The sequence below is a fragment of the Acomys minous genome (genome assembly GCF_964271855.1).
Source record: "Acomys minous genome assembly, chromosome: 9".
NCBI lineage: Eukaryota > Metazoa > Chordata > Mammalia > Rodentia > Muridae > Acomys > Acomys minous.
In genome coordinates, this window is record NC_140490.1 from 87,135,680 (window position 1) to 87,161,277 (window position 25,598).

The window sequence follows — 25,598 nt, forward strand, 5'->3', positions numbered from 1 at the left end:
GTAACACCAGAATGACCCTGAACTTCTGACCCTCCTCCCTCAGTATCCCTTAGTGTTGGTATTACTGGTGTGCACCACTATGCTCAACTTTTGACTTTTTAAGGTATTTTTACATATAACAAAACTCACCAGTCCTTTTTTGTTTGCTTTCATCAATCACTTATTGTTTGTTTGGTTTTTGTTTTATTTTCGAGACAGGGGTTCTTTGTGTAGACTTGGCTGTCCTTGAACTGGCTCTGTAGAACAGGCTGGCTTCAAACTCACAGAGATCTGCCTGCCTCTGCCTCCCAAAAGCTGGGATTAAAGGTGTGTGCCACTATTCTTTCTTTCTCGTCTTTCTTTCTTTCCTTCCTTCTGTCTTTCTATTCTGAGACAGGGTTTCTGTATGTAGCCCTAGCTGTCCTGGAACTCATTTTGTAAACCAGTCTGGCCTCAAACTAAGAGATCTGGCTGCCTCTGCCTCCTGAGTGCTGGGATTAAAGGCATGCGCCACCACAGCAAACTCACCAGTCTTAACTTCACTATTTGATTAATTTTAATAAATATATACAGATATATAAACACTACCCTAAATAGTCCCTCATGTCTTTCTCTTTATGGTCAATTTCATCCCTTCACTCATCAGAGCTGTAAAGTGTAGTCTGGCTTTTCCTGAAATTTTATACAGACTTGTAGTCTTTTGTGTCTGATGTTCTTCATTTAGTGTAGGGAGTGGCTGAAGGTCCACCTGCATGCAAATAGCTTGTTCCTTTTTATTGCTACCTAGCGGTTCACTGCAGCGATCTGGCTTAACAATTCCCTGGTTGATGCACATTGGGTTAAAGATCATTATTAACAAAGTTGCAAGGAACATTTGTACTTATGTCTTTGTACATATATACATATATGTATATACACACATATTGTGTTGGATAAGTACTTAAAGTACAGACTAATGAACTGCGTGGTCTAAGAAGCTGTCACATATAGACTGACAGCGTGGCTCAGTGGGTAAGGCCTTTTGATCCCTGGGACCCACAGGTGGGAAGGAGGGAACAGATGCCTGTCAGCTGTTCGCCAACGTCCACATGCACGTTTGTGCTACCCATCCTCGTGTATGTAAAACGTTGGCTACCGAGCAGGTGATGTGGTTTCAATTCTCAGCACTGCGCCTGCCTGTGCAGTGGGGACTGAAAGGCATGGAGAGGAGGAGAAGGAAACCTGCACAAATCCCAACACCATCCTTTAAGACATGGAAAACTTCACATAGGGCTAGTCCTGTGTTTCATAATATTGTGCTATATAGATTCCTGCTTCCCTACTCGAGGACATGCCATCAGGACCGAAAAGCAGAGTCTGGAGAACACTGGAGTTCAGAAAGCACCTCTAGCGCGTGTTTTGGTCTCTTAGCAACGGCGGGTCGCCCGGTTGGATAGGAACCCAGGGGCAACACTTTCCGAGAAGTGACTTGAAGCCTGCCCATTCCCGGAGCTCTGCGCTGCGCACGCGCAGAGCGGGGTCGGAGGGGGGAGTCGGTGCGCAGGTACGGAAGGGAGGGTCAGGGCGCAGGCAAGTGGACAGGTTGCACGTCCGCCGAGTGGCTGAGAAGCCGGAAACACGTCCCGAGTGGCTGAGAAGCCGGAAACGCTCTCCCGAAGGGTGAGGCTCTTGAGGAAGGCGGTGGGCCTGACTGGGGGTGGAGGCCGGGCGGGAAAACGTTAAGGGAGCTGTATACGGGGCTCGGGGTCCCCGGGAGGGCAAGGGCGCCCGGGCGGGCTTCTGGCCCGATGAAGAACCAGGCTGCTGGGACGGTGCTCCTCAGCGGAGGCCTCAGGTGGGCGACGCGGCCGGGGCGGGCTAGAGCGGCCGGGGCAGGGAAAGGCCACGACTGATCGCTTTTCTTCCTTATCCAGGCCGTCCCGTCCGGCTGCCAGCGCTTCCGGAAAAACAGCCCCGGGCGCCGCCCAGCATGCCGGGCACTCGGCGCGGAGTGCAGCCGCCGGCCCTCGGAGACGTCGGGCGGTCCGGGGAGGCGCGGGCAGCGGCGGGATGTGGTAGCACGTGACACCGGCCCCGGCGCGCTCCTTGACTGGACGCCGGTCCCCTGCCCTGAACGCGCAGGTGAGGAGGGCGGGAGAGCCGCGCGGACACCTCCGGGGACACGGTCTTTGTTTGGGTGCCTTCCAGGGGATACACTTGTGGCGTGTAAACAGATCTGAACACCTGAACCCAATACCCCCGCTCCCCCACCAAAAAAAAAAATAAATAAATAAATCCATAGTACTAGTTGTGTCCAGGTGTGAGTGATTGTGCCCGAGTAGCCACACATTGGTAGCAGCTTGGCAACTTTTCCCTGAGTTATTGTAGCTTTTACTATTTTAATCTGGGCTGTCCGTTATTGGAGTAGCACCACCCTTCTCCTTTTAGTTTGCGAGTTACCGTAGCCGAGGATAGTGGAGTGCGGTGATTATTAATTGTCCAAGCCTCATGAATTAGAAGGTATGGTGCCAGCACAGCACAGAAACAAACCAAAGGCGGAGTTATATTTAGCTGCTATTTTTTTTCAGAGTTTTGTTGTTGTTGTTTGTTTGTTTTTGTGGGGTGGTGGTGGTGGTTTGAGACAGGGTTTCTCTGTGTAGCCTTGGTTGTCCTGGACTCACTTTGTAGACCAGGCTGGACTCGAATTCACAGCAATTCACCTGCCTCTGCCTCCGGAGTGTCTGGGATTAAAGGCGTGCGGCCACCACGCCCAGCTTTTTCAGAGCCTTTTAAAAGGCTGTTTAGGGACGAGAAACCGTACTGACCGAAGTTATGGCAGCTTTGCAAAGTGGCCGTGTTTCTGTTAAGTTTCTTGCCACGTTATTCCCAGAAAACAGGACGAGGTCCGCAACTAACACATGATTTACCGTAGGTCGGTTAGAAACATAAAAACGGTTAAGAATGATTTGCCAAAGACACCAGTGAGGAAAACGACTCTGTATCCTGACTTTAGGCCTTCTTAGGATATGATGTGAGACAGGTAGGTAGAATGGCATTGCCCTGTTGTATGAGAAAGCCCTTTGAGAACCACAGTGCGCCTGCCTTCCTCATGTTTTCTGTCTCTTGAGTACTTTTTACCTTTGGTTTATGGTTGATGAGGTCGTCACATTTTGAGATCTCACAGCAAAGCACAAATCTGTTAAGCCTCTGGCATTAATTCTGATTTGGACTTGTTTGAAAGGGTCTGGGATTTCATACTTTTTTTTTTTTTAATTCTGCCATTATATAGTTTAACCTTCAGGAGTTTCAGAACGGGAGGTGAAGCCACACACTGAATTCTGCTCTAATAATTTACTATAATCAGTATGTTGTATTGTAAGCTTTGCGGTTCCAGTGATGGTTGTTTTACATATTGTTGCAGTTGGGAAAATCTAGAGAAGTCTGCTTTGAACTAGCTGGAGCCTAGAAACTTTGTGAGTTAAGGTACCAGTGGCTTCTTTAGGCTACAAGGAGTTTCTACTCTTCTGTGAGAAATGACGTCCTTTTGTTGCTGTATGGTCCTTCAGAGAGTGTGCTTCATTTGTCATGTAGGCCTAGCAGTCTTTGTGGACAGGGTGATGAGTGGGCACTGCTTTAAGGTCTTTCTTACTTAGCTGATGCCCAAAAGGTAGTTTTGTGATTACCCTATGGATACTATAGTGTCATCTAAACAGGTCTGTGTAGGACTTTACACCCCACAGTTCAGCCAGGTCCTAATGTACATAAGACTCTGTAAAACCAAAGACAGTTTTGTCTGTAGATTGTTAACTGGGCTAAGAGATTGAGAATCTTAAGGAAGGTCTGAATTCAAAACTGAGGTGTACTTCTGACTAGTTACATGATTTTTAGGTTGTTTTTAAACCTCAACATCTAGTCTTTCTTATCACTAAAATGGGATTGAGATCCAGGGTTGGGGAAATGGCCCAGCGAGTAAAAGCACTAGCTGTGTAGGGAGGCTGACACATCCAGTTAGGTCCTGGGAACCCAAGTAAAAAGCCGTATGCAGTGGTGTATATCTGTAATTCTAGCATTCCTAGGAGGCATGGGAGGCACACAGGAGATCACCCAGGAGCTGGCAGATCAGTTAGTCTGAAGGTAGCACAGCAACGAGAGACGCCCTGCCTCAACAGCCTGGAAGTTGAGAACTACCTCCTGACCGCCATACACATCCTCAGCCCCCTTCACACAGGTACATGTATGTTAATTTTTTAAAAAAGATAACAAACTGGGTTAGCTAACACTCTGGTTGCCATGACAAAATACATGATAAACATCTTAAGAGAAGATGGTTTATTTGACTTCTAGTTTAAGGGGACACAATCTACTGTGATGGGGGAGGTTAGTCCCATTGCAGCCTGTAATCTGGAAGCAAAGAGAAATGCTGGTGATGGGCCCGCTTTCTCATTTTTATTTTGTGCAGGATCCTACCCCATTGAATGTAGGTGTCCCAACCACACTCAGTGTGTGCACACCTTTTCAAGAAACCCTCCCTGGAAACGCCCTCGTAGGCACGCTCACAGGTGTGTCCCCATGTGATTTTAAGTCCACTGAGGTTGACAGTGAAGATTTACTGTCTAACAGCTTCAAAATATGAGGTGTAGGAGAGGCAGGAGTGAATCAGTTTCCCGGTGTTTCTTACATCCGAGGCTCACAGGAAGAATCTGTTGCAGTGAATGCAGAGTAAGGATGAGAGGTCATTGGAGAGCTCCTCTGAGTGACCTGCTGTCTAGCCTCTGTAAATGATAGTATGATGCTCTCTAAATTCTGATTAGAAACTAACACAGGTGTATATATTTAAAAATGCTTATTTTTGAACCAGGTGTGGTGGTGCATGCCTTTAATCCCAGTACTCAAGGAGGCAGAGGCAGGTGGATCTCTGTGAGTTCCAGAGTCTACAAAGCATGTCGTGGACAGCCAGGGCTATAAGAGAAACCCTGTTACAAACAAACAAACAAACCCAAAAAACAAAGCGAGTCCAGGACAGCCAAGGCTACACAGAGAAACCTGGTCTCAAAAACACCAAAACCAAACCAACCCCCCCCCAAAAAAAACCCAAAAAAAACCAAAAAACAAAAAAAGAAAGAAAAATTTATTTTTAATTATGTGTGTGTGCGCCTATGCAGTATATGCCAGTGCCCTCTGAGGCCATAGGAGGTGTGGACTGCAGTATAGGAAGTTTATGAAGTAATCTGATGTGAATGCTGGGAACTGAACACAGATTCTGGGGACTCAGGTCCCCTGGAAGAGCAGCAGGGGTTCTTCACCAGTGAGCCATCTCTCCAGCTCTATATACTTTTGAGGCAAGATCTTTCTATGTAGCGTAGACTTTGTAGTGTAGAGTTTGCCGTGCCATCCATGGGAGTCTTGTAAGTTCTGGTAGTCCTCTTGCCTCAGCCTCCCTACTTCTGTGCCACTACACCTCGCTAAAACTAATGCCCTTGAATAACAACTGCTGATAATGGCCTTTTCACATCAATATTGCTCTTCTAAGATTCTTTTAGTGACAGTGCAGGATGGACTGTACAGAAACGCTCACTGCTTGATTCTTCAGCCTTCTGAAATGGTCTGTGTACTAACAGAGGCCGATGTGTTGGAATACCTCTGACAACTACATTGTGATTTGAGACATATGTTGTATCTTTGACTCTTAATTCCTCATCTACCTTAATTTGCAGGATTAGTGTGAAAATCCAGAATTGTTTTTAGTAGAGTTCTAGCAAAGCTGTGTGAACCTCAATCTGTGAGGGCATTGAGATTATTGTTTAGTGAGTTATGGATACAGATTTTTAAGAAAATACTGATTCTTAGGGAGAATATGGTGCTTCTTTATGCCATCTGAGTCAGACCCCAGGGTAACTTTTCACTTACTATAAAAAAGGGTAGGAAAACTATTCAAGTATGTTAAAGGATGATGTCTAAAAACAACTGGTTTGAGCTGATAAGCCAAATGGAGAGAGTAACTTCCATGAGAAGAAAGGGTTATTTAACAGAACAAAATAAGCCACAGCAACTTGTGCTGCCGAATATGGATATGTGTTTGGATGCTGTGTGTAGGCTTCAGAACAAGACAGACTGAACTCAAGACCTGTGTACGGTGTACAGTATTGACATGCATTAGTTACCTTTGAATCATACAGTTCCTTGTGGTTTCAGAGTCATAGGCATAAAGGGCAGTTGTTCAGGTCCCATTTCCCCATCCCTGGATTCTTGGCTCTTTTAACATGTGGCTACAGTGGTTGTGTGTGCTTTTTCGTAGGATGAATGACATGAACTTGAGCCCAGTGGGGATGGAGCAGCTGTCTTCATCCTCTGTGAGCAATGCCCTGCCAGTTTCAGGAAGTCACCTGGGTTTGGCTGCCTCTCCCTCTCACAGTGCCATCCCTGCCCCAGGTGAGTGGGAGGGAGACCACTGCATTTCAACGTTGTATTCAGTTCTGAATAAGTTTGAGGATAGTACAGAGAAACTAATGAGTGCCTGCTGCAAAATATTCTGTATAGTTGCAGCATCCTAGTAGGAGGAAAGCAGCAGGATTTTCCTGATAGTCTCTTCTGGGTTAGTCTCTTTCATCCAGAGCCGAAACTGACTTGTCTTTTTATCTGGGGCTTCTCACACTCATCTGGTTGACACTTAGACATCATGTCCTTAACTAATAGACGGCAGTTAGTTAGATTTCCTCAGTAAGTTCCTAAAGCATTTGAGCATCTGTAGAAATACACAAGGCCTGCCTTTATGGGAAGGTAGTGCCAAAGGTGGAGCCCCTATGGGGACTTCTCTGTGAGCACGCACATCCTCAAACACAGGAGGGGAAACTTGGTCTTCCCTATGCCATTCCTTTTTTTTTTTTTCTTCCCTATGCCATTCCTTAATACACTAACTTTCTTTTTTGTTGTGGGGAAATTTTGTTTGAGAATGTCTTATGTGGCCTGAGTTGGCCCCAATTTTAATATAATCTGGTGGATGGCTTTGCCCTCCTGACCCTGCTGGCTCTACTTCTCATGTGCTGGGATTACAGGCCTGTGCCACCACACCTGGTTCTGAAAACCCTTTTACTGTCTGTCCAGTTTTGTTTTCTTTTCCTATTGAAATAAGACATGAATAAGCTATTGATTCTTAAGGACATATAGCATTGTAATGTATCGGACTTTGTATAGTATTTTAAGTAATATAGAAAAGATGTTTAAATAGTTCTTTGTGGAAAACTATATCCTGAACTAGTAAAATGCAGCCGCCAAATCAGATTAACTGACATTAGCATCTCTTTCCTTAAAGTGTCATCAAAAGAAATTTTTAAAAATTAATCTTTATTATGTGTGCTTGTGTGTTTTGTCTGATTCTTGTTGAAAACATGGTGCTTCTTTATGATGATATGAAGCAGAGTTGGGATCACTTTTGTGTACCATATATGTGCCTGGTGCCCACAGAAAACACAATAGGGACTCCCTGGAACTGAATTTGTGATGGTTGTGAGCTACCATGTGGGTGCTCAGATGCTGAGTCTGGGTCCTTGTAAGCGTAGCAAATGCTCTTAGCTGCTGAGCCATCTCTCCAGACCCTTGTTTTGTTGGTTTTGTTTTTAACATAATTCATTCTCTTATCTGATATTTAAACTAGATTGTTAATTGTTTTTGTACTTAGGAGAAACAGAACTGGAGGATGAGTTTAGCACTTTAAAAATAACCTGATGGGCCGGACGTGGTGGCGCACACCTTTAACCCCAGTACTTGGGAGGCAGAGGCAGGCGGATCTCTGTGAGTTCGAGGCCAGCCTGGTCTACAAAGCGAGTCCAGGACAGCCAGGGCTACACAGAGAAAGCCTGTCTCCAAAAACCAAAAACCAAAACCCAAACAAACAAACCAAAAAAAAAACAAAACCCCTGATGTGTACATATACACACTAATTTAAGGGCCAAGTTTGGTCATGCACACCTGTAATCCTACTATTCTGGAGGATCATAGGTCAGCCTGGGCCAAATAAACCTTTTATTTTTTCAGAAGTAATTTGCGAACTAGGACTGCTTGGTTATATTTCAGATGTTACCCAGTAATGTCTTGGGTTACAGAGGCTCCCAGGGAGAGATTTATTTTTCTAAATTCTAAGAGTTTTCTCAGTATTTTTTACATAATCATAATTAAGAAAAATATTCCTTTTTTAAGGTCTCCCAGTGGCCATTCCAAACCTGGGTCCCTCCCTGAGCTCTCTGCCTTCGGCTTTGTCTCTGATGCTCCCCATGGGCATTGGAGACCGAGGAGTGATGTGTGGGTTACCTGAAAGAAACTACACCCTACCTCCACCACCTTACCCTCACCTAGAGAGCAGTTACTTCAGAACCATTCTCCCTGGTAAGTTTTATAGTTACATGTGGTGGGGGAAGGGAGGGGGTTGGAGGTGGAACCAGCTTAAGACCTCAGCTTCTGGAAAGGAGAATTAACATCCTTTTCTCTGTTGTCAGGGGATAGCAAGCTCTGGGTTTGTTGCTATTTCTGTGCTTTGCTTAGAACATGCATACAGTTCAATATTAAGGAAACAGTTTGATTAAGGTAATTTTTAAAAATTGTTTTAATTTTTCGAAGTGGTGGGGTTGAATCTAGGGTTCCATGCGTGCTCTTAAGGCACTTTACCACTGAGCCTCCTCTGAAGCCCGTTTTATTTTGAGACTGGGCAACTGACTGTCTATATAGCAGAAAACCTTTGCTCCTGATCTTCTTGCCTTCCACCTTCAGAGTGTTAGGTTCCAGGCATGAGGCTTTTTTTGTTACTGGTTTGAGACAGGGTCTTGCTTGTAGCCCTGGAACCTGCTATGAAGACAAGGTAGGCCTCACACTTTGAGTTGTTTTCTTTGCCTCTGTTTCCTTAGTATTGGGATTACAGATGAGCTCTACTATGTCTGGTTCACATTAGTTTTTTTTTTTTTTTTTTTTTTTTTACTCTATAAATGTGTGTGGGTGTGTGGTGTGCATGCATGCATATGAGTGCACAGGTATGTGTTGATGCATGTTCATGTGGAGGCTGGATGTTAATGTCTCAGTTGTTTTCCGCCTTACATACTAAAGCAGGGTTTCTCACTGAACTCAGGACTTGCTGATTCAATAAACTAGTGTATCTAACTACCTTGCTTCAGTAATCTGTGGGATTATAGTGGGCCACCATGTATTCCTGAAATTTATGTGTGGGCTTTGTGGATCCAACCTCAGGTCCTATGCTTACATAGCAGTGCTTTTCCTGCTGAGCCATCTTCCAGTTCCCTATGATCAGTCTTTTTATAAAGTGAATTATGATCACTAATAGTGGTTCAGAACTCTAATTTTTGTAGTTTACCAGTGATCTGCCCTGTTTAAAGTTTATTGACTTTTTATTCTGTTTTAAATATTATATATACTCTTTTCAGAAAATTTAGCAATCAGGGAAAAGAGGAAGCCACATCTATCTTTCTGGTGCACTTCTGTCTTCAGTTTTGGAGTATTAGTTGTTACAGTTTTTCATGATTGAGACCTTGATTTCTCCTCAGTTGTGTGGTTTTTTTCACTTAGTATTTTCTTCTCCTACTGGATGATTTTTTAATTCCCCTTCTTGTCCTTTTTGGAAATAGGCTATGTTGCCCTGGCTTGCCTTAAGGACTTACTACTATGTAGGCCATGCTGACTTTGAACTCACAGAATTTGCCTGCCTCTGCCAAATGCTGGGACTAAAAGGGGTGTGCCACCAGGCCTGACACCCATAATGGTCTTTTAAAATCGCATACCCCTGTGCTTCATTGTTTGGAAGGCTGAAGTAGGGAGATCAGCAGTTCGCATGAGCTTGTATTTGTTGGGCAGCTTGGTTTTTCCAGATTTTATTGTCACTGTAGCTGATGTTGTTAGGGGTATCTTTGTGTGTATTTACAAAATACACTCAAGCATTTAGGGAAGGTTGTAAAAGAAATATTTTATGCAAGACAACCCCCTCCCGTTTTCAGAAAAGGGGAGCCCCACCCCTCTATCAACCCACCCCACATACATCTAGTCGAATCAGGACTGAGTGCAGTCTCTTCCACTGAGACTGGGAAGGCAGCCCTGCCAGGGGAAAGTGATAGAAAAGGAGGCAGCAGGGTCCATGTCAGAGACAGCCCCTGTGCCACTAGGGGACCCACATGAAGACTTAAGCCGTCCATCGGCTACATATTGTAGAGGGTCTAGATCCAGTCCATGCATGATCTTCGCTTGGGCCCAGGTTCGTTAACTCTTTTGGTCTTCCTGTGGTGTTCTTGTCCCCTGCAGGTCCTTCTATCCTTCCTTTAACTCTAGGTTCCCTGCGCTCTGCCTAATGTTTGGTTGTGAGTCTCAGCATTTGTTTTGATCTGCTGTTCAGTGGGGCCTCTTAGAGGACAGCTATGCTAGGTTCCCATCTATAAGCACAGCGAAGTGTCAGGGGTTGGCTCTCTTCCATGGGTGGCTCTCAGGTTGGGCCTGGCATTGGTTGGACGTTCCCTCAGTCTCTTCTCTGTCTTCATCCCTGCACATCTTGTAAGCAGGGTGAAGTGTTGTGGGTGGGTTCATGTTCCCCTCCCTCCACCAGGAGTCCTGTCTGGCTAGAAGGTGGCCTCTTCAGTCTCCACGACCTTCACTACTAGCAGTCTCAGCTAGAGTTACCCCATACCCTCTCAGGAGCCTGTCCTGTCACAGGTCTCCAGCTTTTCTCAGAGATTCCCCTCCCTCAGTTTTCCTTTTCTCTTTAAGCCCTCTGGCCTCCCCCTGCTCTCCCCACATTTGATCCCCACCCTTATTTATTATTTATTTACATACTTTCTTGTAGAGCAACTTTTAGCATTTTAGAACCAATGAATTGCAACCACATAACTGTTAGAGGTTGGTCCTATTTAAGTTGTTTCTAGTTGGCTTCAGTTCAGCTTCATGTGCTTAGGATTTGAGTTTCATAGAGGTACTCAGAATGGCATGTGTACTACTTGTATTAATTAAAGAAGTAGCAGGTTATTTAACTTAGGTATATTTGTAAGGAAAATGGTTCCTAGTACTTGGAATTTCTTATATTTAACAATGTGCTAAATATTTCTGATATCTCTTCTTTTCTCAGGCATTTTATCTTACTTAGCTGACAGACCGCCTCCTCAGTATATCCACCCCAACTCTATAAATGTTGATGGAAATACAGCATTATCTATCACCAACAACCCTTCATCACTAGATCCATATCAGGCCAATGGAAATGTTGGATTAGAACTAGGCGTTGTTTCGATAGACTCTCGCTCTGTGAACGCACATGGTGCCCAAAGTCTTCATCCTAATGATGCCCATGACGTGGCATTGGACACAACGATCACTATGGAGAATGTTTCTAGGGTTACCAGCCCAATCTCCACAGATGGAATGGCAGAGGAGCTTACCATGGACGGTGTTGCAGGAGAACATTCCCAAATCCCAAATGGCTCCAGAAGCCATGAACCTCTCTCTGTGGATTCTGTGAGCAGCAATCTTACAGCAGACACTGTAGGTCACGGTGGTGTGATACCCATTCATGGGAGTGGTCTGGAGCTTCCTGTGGTCATGGAGACAGACCACATTGCAAATCGGGTCAATGGGATGTCAGACAGTGCCCTCAGTGATTCCATCCATACTGTGGCCATGAGCACCAACTCTGTAAGCGTGGCACTCTCTACCTCACACAACCTTGCCTCCCTAGAATCTGTTTCCCTCCATGAAGTTGGCCTTAGCCTAGAGCCTGTGGCTGTCTCTTCCATCACGCAAGAGGTTGCTATGGGGACAGGTCATGTAGATGTACCCTCCGATAGCTTGACTTTTGTACCACCTTCACTGCAAATGGAAGACTCCAATTCAAACAAGGAAAACATGGCAACCTTGTTTACAATTTGTAAGTGTGCTTCACTGTTCTCTTCTGGAAGTAGTCGTTTTCATTTTCTTAAATTGTATGCATTTGGGGGTTTTGCCTGCATGCATGTACATGTACCACAAATGTGCCTAGTGCTTGCAGAAGCTAGGGCAATATTAGGTTTTCTGTAACTGGAGTTACACGTGGTGTGAACCATCCGGTGGGTTCTGGGAATCTACTGTGCATCCTCTGCAAGAGTAGCAAGTGCTCTTAATTGCAGTCATCTCTTCAGATCCCACATAGTGGTTTTAAAATGCCGTTGTCCTGGCTAGTGTTTGTTATAATCTGTTACTGGTTAAGGGAATATAGAAAGGAGTTTCACTTTAGAATTTTTCTTTGCCCTCATTTGTCCTTACATTATCTGGTGTCATTTCTTCACATCAAATAATATATTCACAGCTTACTAGTTCTTATAGTGACTCCCTGGAATAAACAGACATTATACTCATGTCTATATTTTACTGATAAATTTAGCTCTAGAATATTCAAGGTATTAACCCAACCAGAACATTACAGGAGTAAGACTTAACACAGATAATCTTAGTGATATTCATTGTGTTTTTTCAGCATATGCCAGAAGAAAACATTGCTGGATCACTCTTATAACTATGGGAAAATGTAGGTTGATATTCAGTGGTTTGTCTTAAGAGTATATAAATTACTACAGTTGAGCATGTAGAAATTTTTTTTATTGGATAGCAACAACAACAAAAAAAACTATAAAAATGGTTGATTTGGTTTCACTGTGTGCTTCATCCATGCAAGAAACTTCCATGTGCTCACTGTCTGCTGCGCTCTGCCAGATGCAAGGACGGGGCAGTCTACCCAGACAGTACAGACTGTGTTTTAGAATAGCCTCGTTTCCCCTGGGACTGGGCAGATGTTAACCCTCCACACTATCCCTATCACTTCCCAGCCTCCATCCCAGGCCACCTGCTTTAGTCATTCCTATCTGGCTTACTTGCTATCCATGACCCTAAAATAGTTGCTAATGTTCTTCATGTGGGCTGCTTCCCTCCGTCCATTCTGATCCAGCTATGTGCATCTCTCCACACTAACCCATCACAACCTCTTTCTTTCTTCCTCCTCCTGTCAGTCTCTCCCTCTGCCTCCCTCTCCTCTGCCAAATCCCAGGCTTCAGTATTTTTTATTAACCAATCAACTTTAATTGGTAGAGCAAGTTTTACACAACAGGGACAGGTGGGCAGCCATTAGCATCCGAATACAGAGCACCCCCAACACTTTACCATAGTAGGAGTAACTAAGATGAAGAAAGCAGAACATCTGTGGAACGGACAGTGCTTGTAAGGTGGGATAAAGGGTGGTGCTAAGGAGAAAGCGCGAGTGAGAGATGACGTAAGCATTATGCTGAGAGGTAGGGGAGAAGGGAGTGATGAATTCGCTTGAGACACTGATTGGGTATGCAAGGTGCTCAGTGGAGAGCCCTGGTGGGGCTCGGGAGGGCTTGCACAAAGGCAAGAATCATGCCGTGGCAGTGGGACGAAACACCTGGTCAGGGTACAGGCTAGCTGCTGAATATAACCAACAAGAAGGTCTGGTCAGTGAGTAGCCTCTCGGTATTAATCTTGAAAGTCTCATTAGCCAGGCGTGGTGGCGCACGCCTGTAATCCCAGCACTGGGGAGGCAGAGGCAGGCGGATCGCTGTGAGTTCGAGGCCAGCCTGGTCTACATAGTGAGTCCAGGATAGCCAAGGCTACACAGAGTAACCCTGTCTTGAAACATACACACACCCAAAAGTCTCAGATTTATAGTAAGTGTAATTAAGACCCTTTTTGCTGGTTGCGTTTAGTAATTAGCAGTTGGTACCAAGTGGTAATTTAGCTTATGTGAACTATACCGATGCGTGTCTTTCACATGTGCTGCCTACAGGGTGCACTCTGTGTGACAGAGCCTACCCCTCAGACTGCCCTGAACATGGACCAGTGACTTTCGTTCCTGACACACCAATAGAGAGCAGAGCAAGACTCTCCCTCCCGAAGCAGCTTGTTCTCCGCCAGTCCATTGTGGGAACAGAAGTTGGTAAGAATACAGGAAGAAACCACAAAATCCCTCAGGTCTCCTATACGGGGCAGAATTGTAAAAGTATGTGTGTACCTAGTGATTCGTTGTTCTAAAATTCAGTGGCTTAAAATTGTAAAATTTGGTAATGAAATTGTAAATGTTAGGGAAAAGTTGACTTCTCTGATGGTGAGAACAGCAAAGCCCATGAAAACTTAGGTGGGAAGTTTCTCCTGAAAGTCAGAATTGAACGGAAGCACAAATCCTGGCTTGAGTCTCTGCTGACCTCTGTTCTTAGCTGTCACATCCACTCACAACTCCCAAACCACCATTTTCCTTGAAACCTGTTTTTGTTTTCTACTAAAACATGGGAAATTTACCTCAGATAAAATGACAATAAGCAGGATTTTTGAATTTGTGCCTGTGTAGCACTCCTCAGGAAGGAATCAAGATTATCAGGCATACTTACCCACATCTAAGTTTAGTGCAGCTTCTGAATTACTGTGCCAGTCTTTTGAAGGTACGAGATTTGATTGGTTTATTATTTGACTGCAGCTTGGGCATGAATCTTGAAAGCAACGAACAACTTAGACAATAATCACACAGTGCACTAAGCACATGAGACTTCAGAAGCTTGACTTATTTTATAGAAATTGCTATTTTTTGATAAAATGTGTTTTGGTCTTTTTTTTCCCCCGCTTATTCTAAAATATGTTTGGAAGGACATAGGTTTTATGTGTACACAACAGGAATTTGATTTTGCTTCTGCATCTCAATTCAGTTTTATTATTGTGTGTGTAATAGTATACACGTGTGTGAGTACAGGTGCATAGATGCCATGCCAACTTTTGGGAATGGAATTCTGTGGGTGGAACGCGGGTCCATCAGGGTTTCATGACGAGCGTGTTTACTGCCCTTGTCTGTGACTGCAGGCTAGGCTCTACATGTCTTTAACTGTCTCAGGATTGGTGGCACAGGAAGAATGTCAGCGTTAGTGAGCAAGTGATTGCTTGTGTGGGCTAAGCTTCTGTCTCAATACCCTTACTAGTTGTGTAAGTCATTGTGTAGTTGGTGTCCTTCCGTTGATAGGTGTATGGACTGCAGAAACCATTCCTGTGCGGACTTGCTTTGGGCCTCTAATTGGTCAGCAGAGCCACTCCATGGAAGTAGCAGAGTGGACAGACAAGGCAGTTAACCATGTTTGGAAGGTGAGTATTGAAGAAATTTCTCTGGCTTTAGACTGTTGCTGCTGTTTCTCTGTAGCCCAAGCTATCTTCACACTCTGAGTCCTCCTCTTTCGCCTCCTGGATGTATCTTTATTTTGTGTTTGTGTACCACTTGTGTGTAGTACATATGGAGGCCAGAAGAGGGTGTCAGAGCCCCTGGAACGGGCGTTATAGAGGCTTGTGGGCTTCCGTGTGGGAGTTAGGAACTAAATTCTCTGTGAGAGTAGCTGCTGCTCTTAACCACCAGGCTGTCTTCAGCCAATTTGAATTACTTTATGCATTTTGATTTCTTACGGCTGCTGAGGTTGTGAACTTTGTTTACAAATTAAAAGTTATTGTTTAGTTAACTAAACATCCTGCAAATATTTGGCTTAAGAAACAGTTTAGAACAAGTTAGCAATTATTTCTCTAGTTTCCTAGTGGGAATATACGGTTTTGACATCAGTAGCTATAATAGAAACATATTTATATAGACTCTTAAAGAATAACGGGTGCAGGATTGAAACGGTGAGCCAGTGCGTCATAGGGACTTCAGGTTTTTTGTCTGACTGGAAAAGTGGGTAGGTTGGTCCTCTGTCCATAGGAGACAGTCGTTCCCACTGTGCCTGCCTGGTAGTGATAAAGATGGATAGATAAGTAGACTGATCTTATCTTTTTAGCCAAAAGTACTTAAGAGTGAAGCCATTCTGTACACTGAGCAGCACCTAAAGACCTCTCATGCTCGCTCTTGTATTTCTGGGAATAGGAGGAGTGGTGAAATAATGGTGGTATTTGAGAGAATCTCCAGTTTATCTAGCATGTATGCTTGCCTTCTGTTGGCAGATATACCACAGTGGCGTCCTAGAATTCTACATCATTACAACTGATGAAAATGAGTGTAACTGGATGATGTTTGTGCGCAAGGCCAGGTAAGGGTACTTTAGGTGATGGGACCATACTCATTCAGATAGGAAACTGCATAAAGTAAGAAAGAGCTGAAGCGTACAAGTTACCACTAGCACCTCGATGTCCTTAAAGCCCGAGCCTTTGTAGCGTTTTCATTCTAGTTGTAGCTGACTGGTGGTGACTGTAAAAAAAAAAAGTGTCTTTTTTAAATAAACATTTTATTTGGCTTCTGGCCAGTGAGGAATGATATGGTCACCCGTGAGTTTGCAAGTAAATGCCTCATCATATTACTGATAGTCTTTTTCAGGCTATTATTGGAGTTAATTTTTGTTAGCATTTTATGTTCATATATTTGTCATGCCTAAACTACTCAGCACCCAGGCATGAGGCAGGAGCATCTCTGCAAATTCTCGGCTGCTTTTGGCTACATAGCAAGTTCTAGGTCTGAATACAGATTGGGACCCTGTCTCAAAATAAACAGGCACACTTTGTTTTATTTGTCTTTTGTTTGTTTTGAGGTAGGATCTCATCTTCATGCTGGCCTGAAACTTGGAGCAATCCTCCTGTAATAGTCCTTTATGTCTCTCAGGTGCTGGGCTTACATGTGTGAGTTTCCCATGCCTTGGCACTTACTCATTTTACATCTAGTAACAGACTGATGTTTCTGACTAGAAGGGATAGCCAGCCACCTTTGTACTAAAGCAAGAAGTGTCTCTTCACAATCCCTGATAGGGAGGCTAGAGTTACAGAAATGATAGAGAAAACAGTTCTGTCTAAGCTTTTATATTGGATTCTGCTGTAGAAGTTATGACACGATAAGTATGTATCTGTAGAGGTTATGACATGGTGAATATCTATCTGAAAATTACTGTACTCAAGGGGCAGGAGATGTAGCTTATTAATAGGATTGCTGGGCTGGTATATGGAAAGCTTTAGTTGGATCCACAGTGCTGAGTGAAAAGTGTGGTGGTGTTTACCTACCTGGAGCCCTAGCTATTTGGGATGCTGAACCAGGAAAATTAATTGAGGCCAGAAGTTTGCAACCAGCCTGAGCAACATAATAAGGCCCTTTCTCTCACACTTGATCTGTTAAATATGATTGTGTAGGAACCGTGAAGAACAGAATTTGGTGGCCTATCCCCATGATGGAAAAATCTATTTCTGTACCTCACAAGACATCCCTCCTGAAAATGAACTTCTTTTCTATTATAGCCGGGATTATGCTCAGCAGATTGGTAAGTCTGTGAAACTTTTTATCATGAATCAAGTGCAGTGCCATCAGTGACCAGGAAGAGTGTTTGCTAATGATTTTACAGTGGCAGCTTTATGAAAGCAAGCTGCTAGCTCTGTGGGCGAGGCCACAGAACTCTGTAGTTCTTCACTAGGTCAATGCTACAGATGTTTCTTTTGTTGTAGGACTTTGAATCGGGACTTGTAAATCCCATAAACTTCTTTTTGAACTTCTTAAAAGTTAGCAAAGTCCCTTGGGTTTGATTTAATGTGTGTGTTTTTTTGTTTTTGTTTTTTTTCTCTTTCTACTGTGTCACTTTGGCAGGTCTGTTTAAGAGTTTTTGTGCACTACAAAATGTAAATGACTTCTCCAGGAAAAAAGTCAGTATCAGCTTTATGTTTACCAAGTGCTTCTTGTGTGCCCTGGTGCACTATTTTAAATGATCGGAAGATGGCACCGAACAAGGCATTTTAATTTGACTGGTAGTGAGCAAGATAGACATTTTGGTAGAAGTGGAAATTGTAATCGTCAGTTATTAATGTCAAGAATAATCTTGAAATTAAAGTAACAGGAGATGTTGATTTAATTTTTTAAAGGTGTTCCTGAACACCCAGATGTGCACCTCTGTAACTGTGGCAAGGAGTGCAATTCCTATTCAGAGTTCAAAGCTCATCTGACCAGCCATATCCATAACCATCTCCCTAGCCAGGGCCACAGCAGCACCCATGGGCCAAGCCACAGCAAAGAAAGGAAGTGGAAGTGTTCAATGTGCCCTCAGGCTTTTATCTCTCCTTCCAAACTCCACGTTCACTTTATGGGTCATATGGGTATGAAGCCTCACAAGTGTGATTTTTGTAGCAAGGCTTTTAGTGATCCAAGCAACCTACGGACACACCTCAAAATACACACAGGTAAGCTGTATTGAACCATTGGCCTGGAGTTTTTATAGTAGTTAGAAATTGCAGCCATAAAGATTTGACAGGAAGAAATTATGGAGGTAGAGTTGTAATACGTCATAGAACATATCCAGATAGCTATGGGATGACATTGGGAGGTAAGCTTTGTGAGGTGGATACCTAAGGCCCCTAAGGGTGTCACCTCCACTTAAAAAGGCATTTCACTTTTAAGGAATCTTACTGTGCAGTATGAAGGAGCCCAGTTTCAATATTTGAACTTTCAGTTTCTAAACACTATGGGAGCCAGCTCTAAAAAAAATTGATTCTTTTTTGTATTTTCCGTGTATGAATATTTTGTCTGTGTGCATACCATTAGCATGCAGTGCCTGTGGAGGACAGAAGAGGGCATCCATCCCTGGAATTCGAGTTACAGATGGTTGTGAGCTGCCATAGGGTGCAGAGAACTAAACCCAGGTCCTCTGCAAGAGTAGCCAGTGAGCCAGTGCTTTTAACCACCATCTCCAGCCCCTCAGCTGTCCTCCCATCCCTATACATACTCCAAAATAACCAGTGAGGTCTTAACTTTCCTGATTGAATCATTTGTTCTACAAATCATGAAAAGGAAGCTTCTTCAGTCCATTTTATTAAGACTGGGTAGTTGGAACAGAGACCATTTGTCCTGCAGAAGCTAAACATCCACTATAGTTTTCCTACCCCCCTCCTTTGTTGTTTTTGTTTTTGTTTTTGTTTTTACAAGATTTGCTAGCCTTTGACCTAGAGTTTTTCTTAAAACACACTTGGAAGGATTTGATTTCATTTCTGCTTTGTGAGATCATATTGTTTTTTTAAAAAAGAAAAAAAAAGTAAAATACAAATTATTCAATGGAAATATTGGCATATAGACCTGTAGCTAGGTGCTACAGTTTGTGAGTTGTTGTTATTCTCTTTTTTGAAGTGAGTTTCATTAGCTTAGGCTAGCCTCATGCTTGCTGAGGATGATCTTGAACTTCTGACCCCCTTGTATCCACTTCCCAAATGTTGAGTTCTGAAGTACCACCATACTTGGCTAATTCGGTGCTGGAAATTGAATCTAGGACTTTAGGTATGCTAGGCAAGCACTCAGTCAGCTGTTACATTGCTAACACCAAGCTCTTTTAAATTAGGTAGGCACTGATAACAGTTTTTCCTTTCAAAGCTTGTATCATGTGCCAGCTACAGACATACGTGTACTTTAAGTAAGGTCAGACTTGTCGGCCTTGCTGGCTTTAGTTTAGGTTTTAAATGGAATGACTTAGACTGATTTTAGATAGATAGCAAAGGGAGAGGAATGCCAGGCATGCGTCAGTTCTGCGTGGCTCTTGCTTGGGCTACTTCTCCAAGCATGCCTGCTTGTCTGAGAATATGGTTAGCTTATTGTCAGTGTGCTGGCTTGTGTTAATTTGCAGGTCAGAAGAATTACAGGTGTACTTTGTGTGACAAGTCTTTCACCCAGAAAGCTCACCTGGAGTCGCACATGGTCATCCACACGGGCGAGAAGAATCTCAAGTGTGATTACTGTGACAAGCTGTTCATGCGGCGACAGGACCTCAAGCAGCATGTACTCATCCACACACAGTAAGTAGCCCGTGCTGACGGTGTGCCTGCTGGCAGTGAGCCTTCGTGTGCACCTCCCTGCAGCTGAGGTGCTGAGTGAGCATCGCTGCTTGCCCCTTTGTACAGGCTGGTGTCCTGAGAAACCAAGCAGTGCTAGGGCTTTGTTGTGGAAGATTTCACTTTCCTCGTCCTGTTCTTATTTTCATATGTTTTTGTATTTTTTATCCATGTTTTTAAAACATTTCATGTACCAATAAGTTTTTAAAATGACCTCTTTGATGTTCGGCATTGTGCTAGAGGATAGAGATAAAGAGGTGAAAGACACTATCCTCATCTTCAAAGAGCTCCATGTTTGGGAAGTGTGACAGGTAAGTAAACAGCATGATGTGCTGTATTGGGTTCTGAAGATGATACAAAAGCAGCACTTTAGCCTGACGGAGCGATATACTCCTGTGGTTGCTTCCACTCAGGAGACTGAGGCAGGCAGATTGTAAGAAGCCAGTCGAAACAAAACTAAAGGGGTGCTGGAGAGGATGAGTGCTCTTGCAAAAACCTCTTACTGGATTCTTAGCACCCATGTGAAGGTTCTCAGCAGTCTAGAACTCCAGGGCATCCAGCATGCTCTTCTGGCCTCTTTGGGCACCAGGCTGGCAAGTGGTGCACAAACATAGATGCAGGCAAAACATTCACACACATAAAATAGCAACATGTTAAACGCCGGATGGTGGTGGTGCACACCTTTAATCCCAACACTCAGAAGGCAGAGGCAGGCGGATCTCTGTAAGTTCAAGGCCAGTCTGGTCAACAGAACTAGATCTAGGACAGCCAAGCCTACACTATACAAAGAAATTCCGTCTTGAAAAACAACAACAACAACAAAAATTCTTAAAAGCAAAATAAAGGGTTAGCAATACAGCTAAATAATAGGGCAGCTGTCTAGCTTAAGGCCAGCAGTCCAGTCTCTACTATTAAAGAGGGCACATAAGCCAGCCTGGGATCTGACTATACTCCCTAAGTAGTTTGAGCTTGGTTCTAAGATCAGTTAGAATTAAGAAAATCAGGAAGGGTAAGGAATTAGAAGGATAGTTTAGATGGCAGCGAGGGTATGAAAATACATAGGCAGAAACAAAAGTAAAGAACCTAGAACGTGTTTCTTTTTGTTAGAAAATGGAGTACTTTGGAGAGCGTGGTGAGAGGCAGATCTTATACCATAAACAATCTCTCTTTTGAGATAAGATCTCATGTATCCCTGACTGACCTCGAACTCACTAGTAGTTATCGATGACCTAATAAGATTATACTAGTGCTGTGATCATAGGCATGCACCGTGCACAGGCTCTGGATGCTAGACAGGCACTGCACTGAGCTACAGCATTGTTGATGGTCTACCAAGGAAATTAAATTTCATTCACAGAATAATGGTGAGCTGTGTACAGGTCTGGCTCCCCTACCCACTGCCGGCTTGGGCAGTTCTGTGCTGAGGGTGTATGTGTGTTGAAATTATGGTTAATAGAGAAACAATTTAGCATTATTAAAGAGTTCAATTCACCAATATGAATTGTCTATATGTAGTTGTGTAAGCTGAGGGGCTTTAAGAAAAAGGCTCTCTTATTTGGTGACATACTCCTGTGAAGACTATACTGTGTCAGATGGACAGACGGTAATCCAAGGGCCATGGAGGTGAGGGAGAGGGCCAGGCAGGAGCGTGCTTAGGGATGCTTTACTGGCTCTGAGCATGAGAAATGGTTTCTCCGGTTGTTGGTTGTAGTGGTTGTAGGCAGCTGCTGCAAGATGGGGAGTTGACTGTAAACTGTATAATCTAAAGAGTCCCTTTGGTTTCGGCTCTTTTGTCTGCTTTCTAATCACAGTATAACCAGAAACATGTCACAGCTGAGGAGCCAGGATCTATAATATAACTCTCAAAAGGACTTTATTTGTTTGTGTGCTTATTTTGGTGAGAGAGTCTTACTTAGCCCAGATTGATCTCAACCTCCGGATTAGCTGAGGTCACAGGTAGGCACCACTATATTTGCTGTACCACCACAAGGAATCTTTTAAAAACGTAGTTATTTGCAAGTTGTTAGGCTTCAGGCAAATGCCTTGCTTGATGAGCCTTCTTGCTGGCCCTATAAAGGATCTTTTACAACAAAGTCTTCATTAATAGTGTGAAATTTTGAGAAATTTGACCTTGATATCAACTAGAGAGCTCAAAAGATCTCTGGGGTCATCTAAGTACTACAATCAGGGCAGATGCTCATAACACTAAACAGCGGCATCCTGGTGGGAGGAAGTAGCCACGCCCTAGCTGGAAGTTGGACGCTTGGCAGAATGAGCCACCAGCTCCTTGGCCTAGCCTCTAGGCTGTGAGGAAATAACACTATTAAGCCCCCAGTCTTTCAGTTGGAAGGTAGGTGATGCGAGGGATGTAAACAAGAACAAGAGCTCAAGGTTTTTCCTCTTATTTTAAGACATTTCCAGACTCCATATTCTCTACTACATCTATGAGTTCCAGAAAGCCCCACCTCACCCTGGAGGTTTGGAATTCAGCATAGAAATTTGGGGCTGTGAGGGGTGGTAGGGTGAGACTCAGTCCATAACACTGCCTGTTGTAAACTCATGGCGAGTGTTAAGAACAACTGATGTCAGGATCCTAATGAAACTGGCCAGGACTAGAGGCCCAGCCTTACATTTTTCTTCCCCCACTCCCTTGAAGTGGGGTTATAGGAGTGCACCGCCACAGCTAAACTTACACTCGTTATTCTTTAAGCTGTATTTTAAATTATGTGTTTTTGTGTACATGTGAGTGCAGATGTTGAGGTCAGAAGAGGGAGGGCCTCAGATTTCCTAGAGCTGCTCAAGGTGGGGACTGGGAACTGAAGTGAGGCCCTCTGCAAGAGCAGTACACACTCCAGACTCCTGAGCCCCTGGAGGTCTTGCTATTTTTAAAAAGATCCAGTCATGGGATATACTAATTCTCAAAATGTCTCTGGCAGGTAGGGATGTCACTTCTTTCTGAATAGCACATAGTCAGTGTAATTCGGGGGGAAGTTTTGTTCCAGTTGAGCCTCTATTAGCGTCTGTCCTTTCATTCTGACACCTGTGTTTTGCAAAGGTTTAAACATAGGTTTGATACTTCTGTTTTTGGTAGGGGTGAAGGTTTGTGGTATGAATCAAATCCAGGGTCTCCCACATGCTAGGCAAGTACTCCACCACTAAGTTATATCCCCAGGCCCTAACAGTTCTGTAACTAACAGCTTTTTATGTAACTTGTGGTTACTGTCATGTTTCCATGGAGCTCTTTTATCGTTTATGAAGCTTTTCCTATTGGCTAGTTTCAAGTTTGGTCCCTCAGAGGTGAACACAGTATTTTATGATTTGTTTAGGGGTTAGAGATAATAGTTCTGTGGTGGGCTGCTTGCTTAGTGTATAGAAAACAACAGAGCTCTCATCTTTCTGACCTTGAAATTGGGTGAATGTTTGATCTAAGTATATATTTCTCCTGTATATATCCTCCCATCTCCCCCATATATATAATCAGAAAAACATTCAAATACATGGAGTCTTGCTTGTGAAAATATAAAACTGAAAGTCGCCACCAGAATATACACTAAGAACAAAAAAAGCCAGTAATAGACTATAAATACTTCATATTAGTGGAAGGGAGCAAACTACAGGTACTTGGTGCAACTTGAATTTCCCGGGCTTCATACTCAAAGAAACCCACACTGGATGGTCCTGTTTGCATAGAACTCTGGGAAGGGAAAAGCAGCCTGGTTCTAAAAACTCCTAGAAAAGCCTGAGATTAGGGAGCATGTGTGGCCTGATTGTTGTTTGGACCCCCAAAGCAGACAGACAGATATTGTTCTTGTGTTCCTTTTAGAGAACGTCAGATCAAGTGTCCGAAGTGTGATAAACTGTTCTTGAGAACAAACCACTTGAAGAAGCATCTCAATTCTCACGAAGGAAAGCGAGATTATGTCTGTGAAAAATGTACAAAGGCTTATCTGACCAAGTACCATCTCACTCGCCACCTGAAGACCTGCAAAGGGCCCACCTCCAGTTCCTCGGCCCAGGAGGAGGAAGATGATGACGACTCTGAGGAAGAAGATCTCACAGACTCCATAAGGACGGACGACTGTAGGATGAGCAGTGCTATTTACTCAACAGATGAGTCTCTGTCCACACATAAATAAAAGGAAAGAACAACTGCTTTGGATGGAACATACATTGGGAAAACACAAAACCAACCCATTGCAGTGTTTTGATTTTCTTTTTTAATTTATTTATGATTCCAAATTAATGTTAATCAACGAGTCGATACAAATTTGTTCTCCTCTCCCTGAGGATGCACTTTGAAGCTGGCTTCTTGAAGCATTAATGTCTTCATCTGTTACTCCAAAGGCGTTTTTGATGCCATCTTGGGTTGGCTCCGCTGATTCCCCTTCCTCTCTTTCAACTTCATAGTCTGTCAGCCTTGATAGACAGTCCTTGGTTGATGAATGTGCCATCTGTTTCCTCTTGCGTGAGTTGGCAACTTTGCACAAGTTCAGAAAGTTTGCTGGACCAAGGCACTCATGACCTTATAAGCTTTAATGCCTTGGTATACAAAAACTTGTTTTCCCCATGTGGGTCCTTCAAGTCAGCCCTGGTATGTATAAATGCCTGGATCTCTACGCCAACTCCTGGTAGAAGTGAGCCATCAGAGAATCCTTCATCTGTGACGAACAGTTTTGTTAAGTTGGATGGCATCTCAGCGTATGCAGATACCAGATGCAGTTGTCCAATTTGCCTTTGCAGTGTCATCTGCTGCCTCCATCTCAAAGATTGCTGTAAGAAACTTGGTATCTAAGTTGTGTATAGTGAGCCACGTTGCAGCTACCTTAAGGTTTTGGGCATCAAGCTCTATGGTTGGTGGGGTTGACCCTTGGAAAAGTAACGTGTATTACATTCAAGTGCTTTGTGATCTGCTGAGTTGCTGCTTGTTGAGGTTTCCAAATGGAATGGTAGAGAAGCCCAAGTGCTACCCTGAATATAGTGTTCATCAGGGCTGGTGTTTCTCTGGCCTCGTCATTGGCCCAAAGCATATACTTCCCATCTGAATTTTGTTCTCTGCCTCTCTTCACACACGTGGTAAAAACACAGTTTTTGTTGCATATGGTTCCTCTAAAACTGCAAGTAGGCAACAAATGGGGAGTGACACAGTCCTCCAAGAGTTTTGGAGTTGATCATCTCAGGGGCACACAGGTTGGTTAAGGCAGCATTGAGTGCAGTGTCTGGAGGAGGTATCCTGGCTTTGTGAGCTATTGCCAACTTCCTGTCATGCCACTGAGTGTCCTTGGTGAGTACTGAGTGCCCGTCAGTGTGTTGTCCTGCAGTGGTTTTTGATATGAAATGCTTTCTGATCCTTCCCACCCAAAGTGGACTGAGTGGGAGTAACTATAAAGCACTTATAGAAGAATGTCAAATGGATTCTTCAAGATGGACTAGGAGACATGTGTCTGTCCTACTTTTAAGTAATAGGTGGCATGGAGAGGGCCAACTTTTGATACCTGTTCTTTACTTAACGTGTTCTTTATTAGGGAGATTCTGAGTCAAAGAGGCCATCTGTCCAAACAAATCAGATTTATCTTACATTGTGTCCTGTCCCCACTGCTGACCACATATCACACATTATTGTAAGGTATGCATTCCACAGAGAGAATTGTAACAGCAGTGCAAGTGTTAGGCTGACTGTAATTAAAGTAACACCTGCCTAACTTGTGGCCACTTGGAGTTTAGATCCTGCTGCCCAGTCTCAGCAGGGGTTGAGAGGTAAAGTAGCAGTCAAGGTTCAGAGGACAGTGACAGGTCCAGAAAACAACCTTCAATGG

At 43.8% G+C, this 25,598-nt stretch overlaps 1 protein-coding gene across 4 annotated transcripts; it reads left to right on the plus strand.

The window, feature by feature from the left end:
• The first annotated feature begins 1,489 nt into the window (after positions 1-1,489).
• PRDM4 (PR/SET domain 4) lies at positions 1,490-23,971 on the plus strand. 4 transcript variants are annotated; one of them, XM_084794227.1, is made up of 12 exons: positions 1,490-1,638; positions 1,893-2,100; positions 6,254-6,387; positions 8,152-8,337; positions 11,066-11,860; positions 13,769-13,918; positions 14,966-15,105; positions 15,946-16,031; positions 17,116-17,243; positions 17,836-18,150; positions 19,581-19,749; positions 23,609-23,971. In XM_084794227.1, exons 3-12 carry the CDS (start codon positions 6,255-6,257, stop codon positions 23,919-23,921), a joined length of 2,415 nt encoding a protein of 804 aa, XP_084650353.1. In that variant the 5' UTR covers positions 1,490-1,638; positions 1,893-2,100; position 6,254; the 3' UTR covers positions 23,922-23,971. The 4 variants fall into 4 exon arrangements, with proteins under 4 accessions (XP_084650353.1, XP_084650355.1, XP_084650352.1 ...); XM_084794226.1 differs by lacking the exon at positions 1,490-1,638 and adding an exon at positions 1,647-1,813; XM_084794228.1 differs by lacking the exon at positions 1,490-1,638 and adding an exon at positions 1,647-1,813 and having other exon boundaries at positions 14,987-15,105.
• The last annotated feature ends 1,627 nt before the right edge of the window (positions 23,972-25,598 follow it).